This window comes from Meriones unguiculatus, chromosome 8, assembly GCF_030254825.1.
Source record: "Meriones unguiculatus strain TT.TT164.6M chromosome 8, Bangor_MerUng_6.1, whole genome shotgun sequence".
NCBI lineage: Eukaryota > Metazoa > Chordata > Mammalia > Rodentia > Muridae > Meriones > Meriones unguiculatus.
Genome location: NC_083356.1, coordinates 100,321,594 through 100,340,760, shown reverse-complemented (window position 1 = coordinate 100,340,760; position 19,167 = coordinate 100,321,594). Strand labels below are relative to the sequence as shown.

Below are 19,167 nucleotides of genomic sequence, written 5' to 3'. Positions count from 1 at the left end.
ATCCACACGCAGGAATTCAAGGCTTTCCTGCTGTCTGCTCAGCCATTATTGGTGCTTGGGTTCTGTCTTCATGGTCCAAGAAGGCTGCTGGGATACTAATCATGTCTTCATTCCAGGAAGTAAACGGGGGAGGAAAATAGGTGATCAATAAAGATCTAATTGTTATGCTCTTAAAAAAAAAAAAAGGCTCCCAGCAAACAATTCTGCTTGATGAGTTTTGGGTAATTGAATATCCCAAAATCATCAACATACCAGACTTTCATCCCCTCAGAAGGATTCTTCATGACCCAGTAGAGTCCATTCTGCTTCCTTGGAAGCAGCTACTTTCTGATTTCTATCATTTAGATTCTTTTTTGCCTGTTCTTGGCTCTCATATAGATGTAAGAGTGTGTAGTGTGTACTCTTTGTGTCTGGCTTCTTTTGTTCAATAAAATGCTTTTAGATCTCTTTATGATTTTGTTGTGCATATCAGCAGTCTGTTCCTCTTTGTTTTAACACATGGTCCTTTATGGATCTGCTACAATTTCTTTATTTGTTCTTCCACTGATGGAGAATCGGGTGGTTTCCATGTTTTAGATGTTGTGAAGAATGTTGGTGTAACCACTTGCATATAAATCTTTACAAAGTTGTATTTTTTTTATTGCTCTTAGATGCATTCATAGAATAGATTTGCTGAATTATATGATAATCTTTACATTGTTTTTTTCAAAAGTTGTATTTTTTTTATTGCTCTTAGATGCATTCATAGAATAGATTTGCTGAATTATATGATAATCTTTACATTGTTTTTTTCAAGAAACCACCAGGCTCTTTTGCAATATAGATGTGCCACCTTTGATTTCTTTTTTTTTTTTTTCAATGCAGTTTACTCAGGAACCTTGAACAATCCTCGGACCCTGGGGAAAGCCAGCCCACAGCTTAAATAGCCTCTGGGTAGCCAACCCAGGCGTGCCACGTGGGCAATACAGATAGGTCCACATACATGGAAGCAAGCCAGATCCTCAGCCTTAGCCAAATGTGGAATTGTTCATGACAGAGAGCACTCACCATCGGGAAGGTGGAAGGCGGAAACCAGCTCCATCTTTAAGGCATAGCATTCCGCAGCTCTCTACAGTTCCCCCTTTTTGTTTTAGACGCATCAGGCAAGAGTAGAGGTCTGATCTCTGATATTAGAAATAAATTGGGACTTTGTACCGATGTTCATTTAGGTGTCATCCACCCAAAGAGCATCAGACCCATCCGATACCTTTTTCTCAGAGGCGGGACCTGGGGCATCAACCCGCATGCAACCAGACATGCTCTTCTCTGGGTCCAAAGCGGCTGACCCTGAGTGCAGTGCTTAGCCTCGCATCCTGAGCGTAACATTTTAGCTTTTTATGGTATCCAACCATGCTTGGGGAGACTGTCCTGCTTCAATGGCTGTAAAGGCCTGAATGATCATGGCTGCATCACACTGTTGTGAGACTCTAATCTTGCATATATACCACAGGCAAACCAAGGAGACCAACACCAGAAGGCCTGCTAACGCTCCCATGCCCGCCCATTCCTTCAGATGATTCATGGCTGCAGCAATCCATGATGATAATCCTGTGGCTAGTCCTGCGTCCACTCTGGTAGAATTTACTGTGACAATGGCCACTCTCAGCTGCTCCATCGTAGTATCGAATTCTCCAGTCCAATTACCTAAAATATAGCTAGACAATTGTTTAGACAGATTTGCAGCACAGGAAAAATTCTCATGTTATATGCTAGTGACTCAAAGTCCAGCATATTTTCATTGACAGCCAAGTTGAGCGATTTGCCATAGGGTATCAATTTGCTCCTGCACGAGGTCACTCCTCTGACTGAACACCATCAAGCTTCCTTTTAGTTGAGCATTAATTCCTTTATGTACAACTAAGGCATGAGCTACATTGGCTAAATGATTGTTCAGGGTCTGAGCAGTCTGCCCAGTATGACTCATGGCTAATGCCCCGGTGGTAGCTCCAACAGCCGCCAATGAGATGGTAGTAACAATGGTGGCTGTAGTTCCAAGATCCCTTTTCTGTCTGAAGAGAGTCATAGCGTGAGGGGCATCAACGGGCACAGGCACGCAGTGAGGCATGCGAGTGCCCAGGGCAGTTCAGAGTCCAATTGGGTTACATAGTAATGTGAAGAGGGACTGCCTCTGACATAATCTGATTGGCCTGCTCTTTGATCACCTCCCTCTGGGGGGGAGCAGCCTTACCAGGCCATAGTAGAGGACAATGCAGCCACTTTTGATGTGAACTGAAAGACTAAGATCAGAAAGGAGAGGAGAACCTCCCCTATTAGTGGACTTGGGGAGTGGCATGCAAGCAGAGGGAGGAGGGAGGGTGGGATTGGGAGGGGAGGAGGGAGGGGCTTATGGGGGGATGCAGAATGAATAAAGTATAATTGATGAAAAATTTAAAAAAAAAGGGAAAAAATAATTTAAGAACCTTAAATGACTTTCAAAAGTGGAGGAAAACATGGAGTTAGTCAATTGGCATGGAGCACGTCTCGCCCCTGGGGGCAATGATCTCCTGAACCTACTCAGAGCTCGGACACCACCACTGCTAGTTCTAGAACTGACTCAGGATGTTCCAACGAGGGGGTTAAGGCTTCTCATAATATTTCCTATAAGCCCACACCTGTTTGTCTATATCCCCCATTTTTATTCATTATTAGCCAGATAGAGCCACCTTTGATTTCTAAGAAAAGTTTGAAAGCTTGCCACATGATCACATCTGCACCATCGTTAATGAATGATGGCATTAGTAGGATTCAATGTACTAAACTGAAAAATCAGTCCTTTGAATTTTAGGCATGCTGATGAGTTTGTAACACTGACTCACTGTTGCTTTAATTTGTGTTGACTGATGAATGATGTTGAACATCTTTTCATGTGTTTATGGGTGCTAATGTCTTGTTTTGGAAAATATCTTTTGATTTTTTTAAAAAACGTCTTTTCAAATATTTTAACTATTTTAGAAAATTCATTATGTCATTAATATTGTTTTATAAGGGTTCTTTCATTTTCTGTGTTTGAGTATTTGGTACATCTGAGCACTCAGTGCCCTCAGAGTCCAGAAGGTGGTGTCAGAACCCCTGGAACCGGAGCTGCAGATGGTTCTGAGTCACTATGTGGGGGCTGGTAACTGAAAGTGTGTCCTCTGCAAAAGCAGCAAGGGTTCTTCACTGCTGAGCTATCTCTCTTGCCCCTCTTTATGTATTTTAAATTCAAGATCTTTGTCCAATATGTCCCTGAGATATTTTTTACTAGATTGTAGCTTATATTTTTATTATACTAACAATGTTTCTTTTTAAATTTTTGATTAAGATTAGTATATAAATTTTAAATTTGTACTTTGCTTTTGTTGTTGTTCTGAGAAACTCTGGCCTACTCTAACTAAGGTGAGAAAATGTTCTTCCATATTTTCTTATAGAAACTTTAAGGTTAAAGGCCTTCCAATTAGTCCGATGCTCACAACCAAATAAGCTTTTATGTTGAGAATGAAAAACATTGAGGCTCATCTTTTGTTTCCACATAGACGGTATTCCAGAACTGTTGGTTAAGCAAGACTTTCCACAGTGAATTAGCTCAATGTGAAATCAACTGGCTGCATGTGAGTCTGAGTGTAGATAGTCATTTCTCCTTCACAGATCCCCTGACTCTGGATCATGTCAAAACACATGCCTCAGCTTACAGTAGCTTTACAAAAAGAAAAGTCAGGGGAATAAGATCTCCAATTTTATACTTCTTTTGATTATCCTAGATCCTTTGCATTTCCGCATAGATTTTAGAATCAATTTCTCAGTTTCTCAAATAAAAAAAAAAGTTGAGATTATGAAAGAGACCGTAATGAAGCAAAAGATCAGTTTGGAGAAAATGGACTTCTTAAACCCTAAGCCTTATGGTCATGAACCTCTTTGATTCTTGTTAAATGTCTCTGAAAACCATTTCACTGTTTTCACTGTTTCCAGTGAAAAACAAAACCAAACTTTTTTTAACCTTACTTTCTTCTTTCTTTACATCACCTATTCCTTGAAATTTTTAAATTCTCAGTTTTCAATAGTAATTTATCAAAATGCAACTTATTTTGAATGTTCATTTTTGTCCTGAAACCTTCACAAATTTTCTCTTATTAATCCTAACCTGCTTTTATAGTCTTCTGATTTTCTAGTCATATAATCTGTGAAGAGCAACGTCTTCTTCTTCTTCAGTAGCCATTCTTCTTTTTACTTTTCTTGCTTTATTGTGTTGGCTAGGATCACCAGCACAGTTTTTAATTGATATGTTGGGAAAGGAAAAACCTTGTCATGTTAACGAGTCTTAGAAGAAAACTTCTGTCTCACCATTGGGTATATTGTCAGCCAGTGAGTTTTTCAGTGTCATTTATAAGGTAAGAAAGGTCCCTTGTATTCCTACTTTGACACATTTGTCCCTTTAATTATAAATGTGTGCTGAATTTTATTTTCCTTATTTAAGATGTTTGGTTAAAAATTTTACCCTAAATCTTGCTTACATATCAATAGGTAGCAGAAGTAAAAAAAAAAAAAAAAAAAAAAAAAAGACATTCATCCCTGAAAATCAGGATTCTGTTGTGGATAGAAAGACACTAGGTAGCTTCTAGAAATTCCTGTAACATGAGACATGTAGATATCTAGGACTCAAATGCATTCTTTAAAAATGCCAAACAATAAGTAGTAATATTGGTGCTTTTATCAGAGCCATCTGTAAAGGTAAATAAATCTGATAAAAAATCATCTCCTTTAAATAAAAGCATCCCTTCTGCTTCTGGCTTTTTCTCTGGTAAAGTAAAGAGGTCTGTACCTGCCTGAAGCTTGCATGTAATTATTTGGTATATCACATAACCTCCTGCAACAGGCTCCAGTGCAGTCTAACGGAGGGCAGTTCCGTCAGGACCAAGTGCTTCTGCACCATTCTCCCTGTCTCAGGTTAGACAAGATGTACCAATTTGACATACAATAGGGAAACAATGAGTATAGAATGTTACCAGAGAAACAATCACAATTAACAACGTTAGATGACTTGGCTAATTTGGGAGGTACCATTTTGAACTAGCAAAGAAACCTAGTCCTTAAGCAAGCTTCTAGAAAAATTAAGGCAGGTTGGCTCTTTATTTAGCTCAGGTATGTATTTAATTTCAGCAGTCTTTTGTTTGTTTGAGATGGGGTCTCACATTATCGTCAAGACTGGCCTTGAACTTGCCATGGAGCATGGCTGGCCTTCAAAAGACAGCAACCAACTGGCCTCAGCCCAAGTACTGAGATCATTGGCATGAGCAAACATACCTGGCCTTGATTCAAGCAGTTTTTTCAGTCATTTGTTTGTTTAAAAAAATTACAGAGTCTCAAGCAGTATGCTAAGTGTGGAAATATCCAGGGGCGGGGGATCTGACCCATTCTGTAAGGAACTGAAGTTCTTTAGTGGACAGCCACATTGGATGACAACCTGGGCTCCAGAGTCAGTTCTGGATGAAGTCTTGACTCGGCAGTCATTCCTAACACAGCCTCAAGTGTGTCATTTCTCCTCTTAATTCAGTACATTGAGGGTCATGATTTCACAGAGTGGTTGTAAGGAGTAAGTCAGGTCATGAACATATGTATTTGACTTGACCTTGCTAAATGCTCAGTTAAGTACCAGGTGCCATTGGTAACAACTGAGCATGGTCAGAGACTCCAGACCACTGCAGTGTACCGCTTGTGGGGACCTGAGGGCTGATCATGTATTTGGTCTTCGGAGAGGATCTATATAATCTTGTTGGCTAAAGCTGCTGCTTTATTTCCTCCTGGAAAAATGTATCACCCAAGTTGTATAATGAAAGTACTTAAAAAAATTAAAACTGTAACACTGTGTTTTGCTTCCCATTGTATCGCTAGCTCTCTTAAGTTCCTCTAGTTAGCTAGCATCCCACACATACACACAACAAAATGAAAACTTGTATTTCTTAACCAAACCAAAACTTGTAAGTATAGAATAAAAATGTTATTAACAATGAAAGATAAGAGGAAAGAGTTTTGCAACATGCAATGGCCTTTGCATTTAGTCTCTTTACCCATGTAGAGGGATGACAGTGATTCAATCAAGAGACTGAATGAGCTCAGAACAACAGACATTCAAAATAAGCATCAATTTCCTTTCTCCCATTAGTTCACTACCTCAACTCTAGTTATTCCCATCTAGTGGTCTTCAAACTTTCAAACCTCAGGACTACTTTACACCCTTAATTAACACCTCTTGAGGCATCAAGATAGCTCAGCAGCCAATAGCATTTGCCACACATTCTTGAATACTTGAGCTCAATCCCTGGGTCCCACAGTAGAAGAGAATACACTCCTGAAAATTATCCTCTGACCTCACTCATGCACACGCAACACACAAACACATACACATATACAACAACAATAAAAAAATAATTAACATCTCAGCCATGTGTGGCATTCTATGTTAGCCCTGGCCCTCAGTTGGCGGAGCCAAGAGGACCCCAAGTATAAGGCTACTCTGACGTACAAAGAGAGACTCTGACTATAGTGATGGTAATGATAACAATAATGATAATAATGTTGCTGTTGATAAAGATTATGATGATGATGGTGACAATGATGAAGATATTATACCTTTATGAGAGTTTCAGTTTATGTGGGTTATACCCGCTAATAGTTACTTAACATAATATAATAGAACAAATAAGCATCAATTTCATGATTTAATATTTATAATAGCAAATACTACATATTAGAACATGTTTTAATAAATGATAACTCATTTTTCAAAACACAAATAATCAGCAAGTTCCTTGTTTCCAAATAGAGTGATAGTAGTCTACATATTTGCAAATTTCTAAAGCAGCTGTTTTACTGGAAGGCAACTGGGTTAGTACAGCCACTCATGCATTTAAGCTATTGCAGTGCTTTTGATAGAACTCCAGGAAGACAGTCACACTCACGCGGAAACGTACTGGTCACCGGATACTATTTCCAGTGACGGCTTCCACTCGTCTTCTCTTACATTAGGCCAGGTGACAGGCAGAAGCTGGATCGGTATCAATGCCCACCTCCTATAGTGTGACCCTGCAGTCCATTGATCTGCCTGCGTGGGGAGGATGCCTGCCACTCACGATTTTGCAGTGTGAATGGCTCTGGTCATTTTTAAAATGTGAGTTCACTGAACTATGCACATTCCCCCAGATTCCGTGATATCAAAAGTCATGCTTGTTAGTATCTCCACCAACCGCATCACATGAGTCCTGAAGTACTGGGAAACGCTGGGAGTATTGTCAATCTCTCAGGTAGCAAAGGAGCAAGTCCCTCCATTCAAATATTCCAGTTACCTTGAGTTTTGCTGTTGGCAGCAATGGGAGCCTTTGTGTTCTTGGACATGATGGTCTTGCTTTGTTCATTTTTAAGAACACTTTTGTCAAATATTCAAAGCTGGATTAACTTAACTTTAGCTGTCAATCATTCCTTAAGGTGAAAATGATGGTCCAGGAGACAAAAAAGGCCAATTCAACTTAATCATGCAAATGCTTCTTCTCTGTATTTCATGGGCAGCAGAAATGCTTTATGCAAACTCTCTGTGTGTTAAAGAAAAAAAACACACATGTATTCAAAGATGGACAGCTAGTACAATTAATGATTTGTAATATTTCCTCAGGGACAAACAAGCGAAACTAGCATTTTCTCTTTTATTACGCTGAGCGCATTCTGAGAAAGCCCGATCAGGTCGCTGAGTAGAGCTTGGTGCAACTACCTCAGCATGTGGAAGTCGCAGCCCTACTATGTTCTCCTGTTTGCAGTGAGACGTCACATAGTAAAGCAAATGACAGCTATAATGTGCTATCCCATTGGCTGCCAGGGATTCTAAAAACTCCCTTTGGCTGAGGAAGTGGGGACAAAGAGACCTTCTGTGACCAGAGCATCTGTTCTGGGGCTATCTCAAGACATTGGCTCTGTGCCAGTCAATGCCAGGCTCCATCAAACTGTCCTGTTCTTACCCTCGGGAACACAGAATCTGAGCTTCTTTCTATGGATGGCTGCTAACAAAAAGATGACCATCTTCATGGACATCAACATTCTTGTCCCCATAAGACGCCCACTTATTCAGTTCTATGGTCCCTATCAGTTCTCATGACTATGGGACTGATTGATCTGCAATCGTACTGAACATTGTTCCAAAAGGAATTAGGTGCCTGTGAGCCTTTGTTGTAGTTAATTGACCCGTGACCACTTTTTTTTTTGTGGGTTTCGGTTTAAGGAAACATCTGACTTGATCAATATTGTTGATGCATTACCATTGACCTGTAATGTCGGAAGGAACATTATATACTTTCTACACAAAGTATATCACAGCCTTGTTGCACTTAGGGACACTAGACAGCATTTTAGTATGAGACATGTGGACCATTTCAAATAGTGAAATCATCCATAAAAAGCGGGGAAGGAGGGGATGAAAGACAAAACCAGACGGCACTAAATAGACTATCAGAATGTCATATGTTTGTCTGTGCTGTTGAGTTGGAGGACTGAGGGAGAAGCTGAGAATCACACGTTCAAAACATGCATGGGCTCCTCGGGGAGTTCCAACCGCACCTACAAGCTGTAAGATGAGCTAAAGCCTCCTCTCCAAGCTGCTTTTGGTCCTTGTATTGTACCACAGCAAGAAATCCTAAGACAAGAACCAAGAGCTTTGCAGTGGCGTAGAGGAAGAAGGAAATGCGGTCCTCTCCCCGTTGCTAGGGCGTGGCTCATGCTTGATAACAGGTCAAGATATCCGAATACAAAGCACAAATCGGCTGTTATCAGGTAAACGTGACTCATCGTGTGGATGTTAGTTGATAGGCAATAGGAAGAAGTGATTACACACCCTGGAATGGTCTGGTGACGTGATCCCTGAGGCCCCAGGCTGAGACAGCGGAGAACATGGCAACCCAAGACTTTAGAAAATCAGTCACTGTTGAAGGAGATGTTCCTACGCTCTCAGAGCTGCTAACCGAACCAGATCACATTTAAGAATGTTTTTCTGTATTCCTTTTGTAGTAGTATTCCCTACTTCTGTTTACCTACATTTGGATTCAAGCACATTTTGCCATTGACTGATGATGCCGAGAGATTCAATGAAATAGTGAGGAAACAGAAGATTTCTGCAAATATTGACACGCCTGAAGGTGGATTTGATGCAATTATGCAGGCTGCTGTGTGTAAGGTATGGTGTAGGGGATGGGGTTGGTGGGGTTGGGTCAGTGTTCTATCCTTTTAGCATAAATTTTTTCTTTTATTAATAAATCTGCTTTGGGAAGCTTAGTTAATTGTCTTTCCTTTGCTCACCATGGTTCTACATTTGATCCTTTTCCTAAAATATAAAATGTATATTAAATATTTAATTTAATCATGCTGAAGTGAGAGATTGTTTCAGAATTCTAATATTTCAATAATCAAATAAAAGTATCCGAATATAAGAAAAATTTGGTTCAAATAAATATCGGTTTGTCTGTATTAACTGTATTTGTCTGTAATTAACTGTATTAGAAAAAAATTAAAGGCAGAACATAAATAAACAAATTTAAAATGACTGAGTTAGTATACAATACACATAATTACAAAACTATTGGGTTTCACCTTTTTTGTTAATGGTGTGGGGCCTTGTGTGTGCTAAGCAAGCACTGTAGAACTTTACATCCCTGCCCATTGGCTTTTAGAGGCACCATAGCTCAAGACAAAAATCTATTGTTTTAAACTAATATCAGGATCAGAAGTCACTGTCTCTGCAGTACTGTCATGATTCAGCTCCTCCTTGACTATTTGAGGAGAATGATTGTCCTCTCTAGACATTAGTCCTTCATGGAGAGGGCAGGGCTGAAGCTCCAAGAAGGTAGAAGGGTCAAGGAGTTAAAAGAAGAGGGGAAAGAATAGATAGGTCAGGACAGCCAGGATATCTTTTTGCCCAGGTGCTTCCTAGACTAATAACAGTTCTGGGAGAGCTCTGCTAAGACACAGATTGCAGAGAAGCTCAGCCAGCAGGACTCCGGGGCCATGTCAACCAGCGGTCCTTATACCTGTGGTTTATAATTTTTGGGTGACATCATTAGAAATCACACATCTAAGTGGTGGGTGACATTTTCATGAAACAGACATCCTTTATAAGCAATTTTCATTGCATTTAGCTTGAATTTGGAATGATGTGGCCTTCCTCAATACCTCCCCCCCTTCTCTCTCTCTCCTGAAAAACTGAGAGCTGAACAATTAAGATCAATGACCAGTAGTCAAGATGAACCAAGCACTACTTGTGGCGGAACTGTTTTTTTTTTTGTTGTTGTTGTTGTTGTTGTTGTTTGTGATGAAAAAAAAAAGCAACTCTGAAAGCTGTCCAGGAAAAGGCAAATGCTGCAGGATTTCATGTCTCGTGCAAGCTCTAAGTCCTCTTTAGATAGAAAGGCTGGAGCAGGCTCTCCACTCATTGCTCAGAATCCGACCATGAGAAGCTTCACAATCGCAGTTCGGGCTCCCATCTCCATACAACCTGTGGGTTCCTTCTCATTCTAGGAAAGGATTGGCTGGCGCAACGACTCGCTCCACCTCCTGGTTTTTGTGAGTGACGCGGATTCTCATTTTGGAATGGACAGCAAGCTGGCGGGCATTGTCATTCCCAACGACGGGCTCTGTCACTTGGACAGCAGGAATGAATACTCCATGTCAACTGTCTTGGTACGTAACCTTCACCCTCTCCGGCTTTCTGAGCCCCGGGTAGGCCCGTGTGGCGACCACTGCGATGAAGCCCCATCAAATGACTAATACTTGGTGAAAATGGTGCTTTATTTTCTGCTTCAGCGGCTAGACGTTGCTTTCTTTCACCTCAGCTGCATGGCAGGTCCCCACAGAGCCCACATGACCTCCACCGGGTAGGTGTGGAGAGTTTAAATCCTCCCTACCTTCTCAGATATCCTGTGGCCAACAAAAAGCAGCTCTCTATTCTCAACCACGGTCCTGGTCAGAACAGTACCACTGAGGACTCTTGGAGCATCGCTGTCCCCCAGTCCTGCCACAACCACGGTGCTCTCTCTGTTTATTAACACTTAGCTTATGTTCTGCGCCGGGAAAAATGCTGGTAACATTTGGGAAAACAAAACAAAAAACTTGGCTGTTGTTAAACAAGGTAAAAATTTCAGAGGTCACATCTGGCAGTGTCCCAGTGACGGGGAGGAACAAACAAACAAACAAATATTGGAGGTCTTTGCCCCACACGATCTCATCTGATCTTCTGTCCAACTTCTATTTCTATTAATAGAGCATATTACATCCTGCACTCAAGAAACGGAGTTGCCCTTTAGAACCCAGAGAGTCCTCTCTGACTTCCACTAGGTCCCAAAGCCGTCACTTCTCATTTCACCATTATTCGTGGGTGCCTTCACGCACATCTCTATGTGGCAATGTGCTCGCCTCTGTCTTTCTCTCGGTGCTGTCCTCAGAGCCTGGGATGGTTTGTTATCTTTGTCTTCCAGCAGCTCGGTGGGAGCTGACAAACATGTGACATGGAAGTGAGATCCATCAACCTGGGAAAGTCATGTGTATTTAACATAATAGGAAGCATGGCTCAGGAAAGTTAAACGACCATTCAAATGATGATTTATACAAGTATGCATAGGAAGGAGGGGGGAACCTCGAATTCCAATGTCAACTGCTGGGCGGGGGTGGAGGGGGGAGCTATTCTATACCAACTACTAGTTCATAAACTTAGATCATTCTTTGACCTAATTCTGGACTTCAACCTAGAATTCCTACTATCTTTGAACTTTTTTGGTTTTGGTTTTGGTTTTTGTTTGTTTGTTTGTTTGTTTTTTAAGACAGGGCTTCTCTCTGTAGCTCTGGCTGTCCTGGAACTGGCTCTGTAGGCCAGGCTGGTTTAGAACTCACCGAGATCCACCTGCCTTTGCCTCCTGAGTGCTGGAATTAAAAGTGTGTGCCACCACTTCCTGGCTCTCTTTGAACAGTTTTATTCCCCACACAAACATGGTCCCTAACTGCAGTCTGTTCACGTGAGAATCACAGTGATTATTACCATAGTTTATCTTTTAGTCAATGAGGTTACAGGGAAAGGGTCCCTTTGTCATTAATTTATCATATGCCCCATAATATAGAGATCTTGGAAACAAAATGATCATAGAAACAACAACACCTATTACCTAACATGTCCTTCTCATTTAATAAATGTTTACCTCAGTACTTTTCTGCATCAGCACAGAAGTCATGGGCCTTTTCAATAGAATTGTGAGCACTAAAGTAACAGATCTCACTCAGTAAAACAGCATGCTATGTGGGCTGTATAGTATGGTCCTGGCTCCACACCTAACAGCACACTGGTGGGCACCCTTGGAGGTAAGGAGGACCCAGAGCTGGAGGGCCTTAGGCTTTGGAGTGAAGGATGCTTAAAGTTGGAGCAACTGAAAAGCAAATGGTACTGAATGTGTCTGACTAAGGAAAAATTCCATTGTCTGGTAATGTGGGGGGGCTGGAGAGATGGCTCAGCAGTTAAGAGCGCTGGCTGCTTTTCCAGAAGGTGTGGTTACAATTCCCAGTGGCAACATGGTAGCTCACAACTGTCTGTAACTTCAGGGGATCTGACACCTTCATACAGCCATAAATAAAAATGAATAAGTCACTTAAAAATGTGATTTTAAAAACAGCATTCACAGCCTGAGTCACAGGTGGGATGTTTCCCTGGGTAATTTAGAAAGAGAAACACCTTTTGCTCAACTTGAACCTTGTACCTAATGGTGGCCTCAGACAAAAGTACTCTGCCAGTCCTGACAGTATAACAAGGCACGCGTTGGAGAATAGAAGGCTGTTTTATCAGTGTTCTTCCTCCGCTTGACAAGCTACAGTCACATCCATATTCCTAGCTTAATCTGCTACAGGTTCCTCCTTCCTAGGCTTCCTCTTCTGATATTATCCACTTTTGGAATCATATTAAGGAAGGCAAATGTGTTTCATGTTTTCTAGCCTTGAAAATTTGATAATGAATAACTTCTTTTGTTTTTAAAATTATTCACATCAGTAGGGAATGAATGTTTCCATGCCAGAAGGACAAATTGTTTTCAGTCACACTGGAAAAAAAAAAAAAGATTGTAGGATTCCCTAACATCAATTTATGGCACTGCAAAGGCAATAAAACCAGCCCGAGAACGGGTGTAGGCCTGTCTCAGATCAGATAGTCCTAGGAATGACAGTGTGTTATTTATCCGCACTCCATCCATTCCTCAACCTTCGTGTTGCCTCATCCAGTTCCAGTAAGAGGTACAAGAGCCACCCCAGACACATACATCACAGTCTACCGGCCCCGCCCTCTAGCCTGCTGCTGAGTGGTGCTTGGGGAAGGTGATATGACACAGTAGAAGTCTTGACATCAACTCCAAGGGGCCTGCTTAGGAGTTGAGGCTTACCACCGGCGCCCACTTTCGGGATTTACCTGAACCTGTAAGACTGGGGATAATCCCTGAGCTAAGCGAATAACACCAACAATGTGGGTTTCCTTAAGAGTGACAGATAAAAATGCCTGCGAAGGTTGACTTGCTCAACTGCGAAAGGAACAATTCTTTAAATGTTACCTTCTTTTGTTACAATGATGTTTTAAATCTCTGTATCAATTTTAGGAATATCCAACAATCGGCCAACTCATTGATAAACTGGTCCAAAACAATGTGCTGCTGATCTTTGCCGTCACCCAAGAACAAGTCCACTTGTACGAGGTAAGGATGCAGGATCCAAGAGCTCCGTGAAGGAGATTATGCACCATGAAACTCTGGCTGTCCCTGTTCTGTGACTCAAAGCACATTCATTTGCTACTTAAATTTTAGAGAACAAGCACGGAGAGCCAGTGAAAACTGGGGTCACACATAGTGACAAGAAAGAGCTGGAAATGAAAAGGGTAGATCAGAAGAGAGTACAAATGAATGCAGGTGGGGCCACTCTCTGGCGTTAAAACAAGGGTTTCATCTGACAAGGGTTAACAGAGAACGGGGACACTGTTTCAAGAGTGAGGGAACTGACTAAATACTTGCAAACAAAAAAAGACTCAAGCAGAAATGCAACTCAAGCTTTTTGAGATGTGGAAAGTTAAAAAAGAAAAAACGCTTATTAATTTGGGCCAAAAAAACCACAAAAAAAACACAAAAAACAAAAACAAAAAACAATTTCTCCGACTAATGTAGTTGTGTTTGTAGTTCGGATGTTTAGAGGGAGACACCGATGTGGAAAGAGAGGTCTTTCGTCAGACAAAATGACACTTAAAAAGCAGCATATTACCTGTAAAGCACCTAGGCAAATTTAAGATCTCTGTGGTCTCTTTACAACCCAAGAAAAACAAGATGTCCAAATGCTGTGAACTGAGACCTCAGTGTGAGACCCTTCAGAATATGAAGTTCCCTAGAAAAGCCTGGGCTTCAGAAAATACAGGTATTGGACGGCACTTTCTATGCAAAAATGTCAAGTACTTCTAAATTCAGACTCTGATTTCCCATTCCTTTTGAAAGGACCTCTTAACATGCTTGGTGACCGTGCAGGGCAAACCCCAGTTATTTCCCAGGAGGCTTTGATTAAATGTACTCACTAGTCCGAATGGCATGGGCCATGAACTTGCCTCAGGTTCTCTGAAAGGATACAGGAGGAGATGCTATCTTGCGTTTTTGATGAGAGGAAGGCATTGTACTCCCAGGTGAGAGCACCTTCTGCTGCAAGCTAAGGAAGTCTCTTGCAATCAAGCTCTATCCTCAAGGCTTTTGTTTCTCCATTCACCTGATCTGGGCGTACAGTTTTTTTTAAAGGCTCCTTAGCATGTGATATGGTTTTAAGTAGTCGAGTTGCAGCAAAGATGGATTTTTTTTTTTAAATACCCTCAGTACAATAGTGAGTCTATCCTGCCTTTGATCCTGAAGGCTGAAGTGAGGGGACCCCCCGGGTCATGACACCTCCTCCCCAGCAGGGTTGTGGCTTAGAAACTGGAGGGGGTGCTGCACAGGTCTTGTCTGCGGAAGGGAGACTGGGGAACACAACTGATGCCCATGAGCGTACATTCCCATAATTCATGTTGGTAATAGTCTTTAAGACCTACAACATTTAGATGCCTCCCCCCAGTGACCATTAAGAAGACAGAGGAGGATGAAAAATAGCTCTGTGGTGAAACAGAATCTGTTGCATTCAAGTTAGTTGCACATGGTCCCCTGTTGCAAAAAGAAAGGATCATTTCCAAGGGAAACAGCAGATTACAGCCTGCCCCTAATATAACAGCGGGACATTTATTTTGTCTGCCTACTAATCTCATTATGAGGAGAATTTATGTTCTGTCATGATCTGTGCTCCCTGCCATCCAGGCGCCACTAAATTCACAGGGACAATTTCAGGGAGCCACAGCTCAACAGCCCGGGCCAGCAGCCCACTCTGTGACTGGTGTTCCATTGTTCTATTTTCTGGTGGCTCATCATGTCATCCGCATTAGGGGGCCAGGAGGCAGTTTGCGCTAAAGATAATGACAGCCACATGTACTTCGATGAAGGCTTCACTCACATAATATGGGAATGCTGCTCTACTGTTTTATTGATAATAAAAGCAGAAAATGGACCAATAGTGGCCAATGTGGCTTTTCAATTGAAAACTCTCAGCGCATGCCTTCTGTGTGCTGGAGACCAGGGTAAAACACGATGTGTGAGGTAGCTGTGAAATAAAGACCCTAAGCACCGAGAAATCACTGTGATAAATAAAGCCAGCGACAGGATACATTCAGTAGCTGAGTGGTGAGATCTAATGGAAATTCCAGAAGGCAAATTCTTTGCTTGAGTTATACAATAAGGACACTTCTGTGCCTGCAGGGGATGGGAGAGGTGGTTCAATGGTGGCTCTGTCTTGCAGCAAGTAAGATTTATGTTGCCTGCTCGTGGCATTCAGGAGAAATGGCTGCTGTTTCAGGGAGCAATGTGGGGTGCTCCGGATTGCCCGGGTGTGGGGCTGCTGCGTGCGTTGGTAAGGAGCCGAACAGACAATGGGAGGAATTCAGTAAGCAGTTTTCTTTCAGTTCAGGGCGACAGCAGTGTGCACCCCAGACTCGGGCAAACAGACAATTAGGAACAAACTTATTATTATGAATAGTTTCTTGTTTGTCCAATTACAGGGTCCAAAAGATAATGATAGATAATTGGCTGAGCGCTAGGTAGTATATTATATCCAAGTACTAAGTACTATTTAAAATCAAGATTCGATTACCCGAGCCAAATGTAAAAAAAAAAAAAAGTTTATGCTTCAGTCTGTTGTTTCTAAATGCTCATTTCTCATTATTTCTCATTGCTCGTACTACATTAAGGTAGTATCAGGCTCTTAAAGTCCAACTGTCTAACTTGAGGTGTCTTTCCTTCCTAATGAGATATTGAGTTAAAAGCAATTAAATCAATATTTTTACCATACTGTCAAATCACGTTATGAACCGTCTCGTGGTATTTTCAAGGCTTTACCATATCTATACATTTTCAAATTGTCTACCCTGGGCTGGAAGGAGGAGAGGTGTGGAAAGCTAGCAGCACCGACAGTTAGAAGAGCCAGTGTTTATGGTGTGATGTTAAGGCGAGGCATCCATCTGCCGCAGATATTTCTGGCCCAATCACCGTCTACAGCCTCCCTCACTGGTGTCCTGCGGTTGCTAGGACAGAGGAACATGTCTGTAGCATGAGCACAGAGGTAGAAACGGGTTCTTACACCTTCAGAGGACCCCCTCCCTTAGAGAAAAAAACTGTCAACTACTAGATCTTTGGAGAGAATGATGTTTTCCTGTTTAGGTCAAGTCTCAATGAAGTTATTCAAAAAAATATAAAAATACAATAAAAGTATCTTTTTTTTTTTTTTTCCTAAAATTGGGCCAAATGTCCTAAGTGGGGACTTGGGGCTTGATGTAACAAATACTTGTCAAGCCTGGGGAAGTCTGGGCACACAGAACAGGTGTGGGCCCCTGACCATTGCTAGGAGGCTCTGCAGTCTAAGCTGTTCCCTTACCTTCCATCCCGGACCCAGATGGCACCAGAGAGGAAAGCCGAACGACGCCATCTGTCTCCAAGACAGACCTGCTAGAGAAGCTCCCAGCCAGCCTCCTCAGTAGCAGGGAGACCCCTGCGCAGTTATCCCCTGGCACACATTTGCTCAAATAGCAAGTCCGAGGAGCAGCCGTAACATGCCGCAGGCCTTACGTTCTTGTGTGGCTCATGACAATCGCATCCTGTCCATAAGTTTCTGTGTTTCAGGAACCAACGAGCCCGGTTTTCTTTCTCCCTTTCTTGCTTTGACGATCCTTTGATCTAGTCACTGTAGCGAGGGAGGAGAGGAGGTAAGGCAAACTAGAGGGAGAGAAGGTAAAAATTGGCCTCCTTGCTGTTCGTTAATTGGTTCAATTGTTTTGTTCTTAAATGTTCTTGTCAGAAAAGATCAAAACAATTTCAGTTCGGTGGAAATCCCTTGATCTCTCCGGCCTCGAAATTTATAAAATAAAAAACTGAGGCCTGATGTCCTCCATGCTTAAGTCACTGACCGATCCTAGAGCTGGCCATGAATTCTGATGCTCTCTATACAGATTGCAATGTCCACCAGCTGAGCGGTGGCTGATTTCGGAACCTACTCGGAGAGTCATTCCCCATGCTCTCCATCTCATGCTATAATTGGATCTTCCAAACTTGGGGTTTTAATGCAAATAAAATCATCTGGGATAAAAGGCAATTTTGCGATGATATGACATCGCCACAGAGTTAATAAATTGCTCTCGATTCAAGTGTAATAGGGGAGATTTTTGATTTCTCCTTAATTGATGGTATCTGGAAACGAAGCCTGAGGAGAGCCAGCTGCCTACACTTTCCTCATTAACGGAAACCTCCCTCGGAGAGGGAGGATTTGGAGATAAAACTCATGTCCTCAGATTATGTAGGCATCTACTGAATGAGGCTAACAAGTAAATCCCAACTAGGCCCAACCGTCAGTGGTCACTGTTAGCTAACAGTTCTCTTAAAGAACCCGAAGGCTTGTACTCCAAAACATTAACATAGGAGAAAAGAGAGACACAGGTTTTAAATAGAGCCTTCCTGAGCTTCCCTCGCTAGGTCCTCTCATATGTAAATAGGAGATCACTACACAGTCTAAATGTTTGAACATCAACACAGCACCTAGGGTGTCCAATGCATCACTGGGAAATGATGCCACTGACTACGTAGTCAGTCACGCATTCATTCATTCATTCATTCATCAAATATCTCTTGAGCATCTCCTAGGAGACTGGAGTTCGTGACCACGAGAATAAGGTGCGCTCTCTGTTCAGGAAGTCTTACACGTCATTAACAGATTTGTATATCGATAATTAGCCTAAGGAAAAAAATAAGATGAGAGCAGGGTAAGAGACCCAGGGAGGGTCGCTCTGTGACAGGATTTTGCTAATTTTGTACTTTTTAGTCAGTGTTTTGTTTTGTTTTATTCTATTCACTATCTTTCTTAGAAGAGGTAGCAGACTGTTCGACAGTCATAAAACTGGTTTTGATGCCGACAGTAGCACAGTGCGATACCTCTCCTATTCCCTCGTGGGGGTGAAAGTGACACCTAGTGATGGCATACAACAATGACTATGATAATGTAAAGAACAATAAGTGGCTGCCTGGAGACTAAGAGTCTTACCCCGACCTTATCGTTTAATCTCCCAATTAGCAAAGCAAGTTTTATGTGAGAGAATTTAGGTGCAGCCTCAGCCACTGGGATAAGTCACAGTTGAGCCCTCAGTCCAGGCTGTGGTAGTGGCCGAGCTTGATTCCTAAACCCTGGACTGCCGTGCAAACAGCCCTTTCACTGTCAGCTTTATACCTCCCCTAAAGACATAGAGCCTGAGGGAGCAGCAGAGCTGCCTGACGGAAGAGCTCTCTAAATGACAGTCCTTCAAGGCCAGGCAATTTTTGACCTAGCGTCCTTTAGTGTTGCTGTTCATTTAGGTGAACAAAGCAAGTTAAGGATGTATAGACTTGAAATAAGCCCTCCGGGTCTTCCCTGTGATGGACAGAGGCCACATAGCCAGGAAGCATGATGTCAGTGGGCTGCCATTTAAACTTGTGTCCCCATCTAGGATACTCATTATCTCTGGTTTCA

At 42.0% G+C, this 19,167-nt stretch overlaps 1 protein-coding gene across 4 annotated transcripts in view; it reads left to right on the top strand.

The window, feature by feature from the left end:
• Itgb6 (integrin subunit beta 6) overlaps positions 1 to 19,167 on the top strand; it is a 126,797-nt gene that overhangs the window by 52,771 nt on the left and 54,859 nt on the right. For all 4 annotated transcript variants that reach the window (XM_060390248.1, XM_060390246.1, XM_060390249.1 and 1 more), the window contains 3 exons: positions 9,061 to 9,226; positions 10,564 to 10,725; positions 13,668 to 13,763. In XM_060390248.1, the coding sequence (XP_060246231.1) occupies positions 9,061 to 9,226; positions 10,564 to 10,725; positions 13,668 to 13,763 (424 nt within the window). The remainder of the gene's footprint in view (positions 1 to 9,060; positions 9,227 to 10,563; positions 10,726 to 13,667; positions 13,764 to 19,167) is intronic.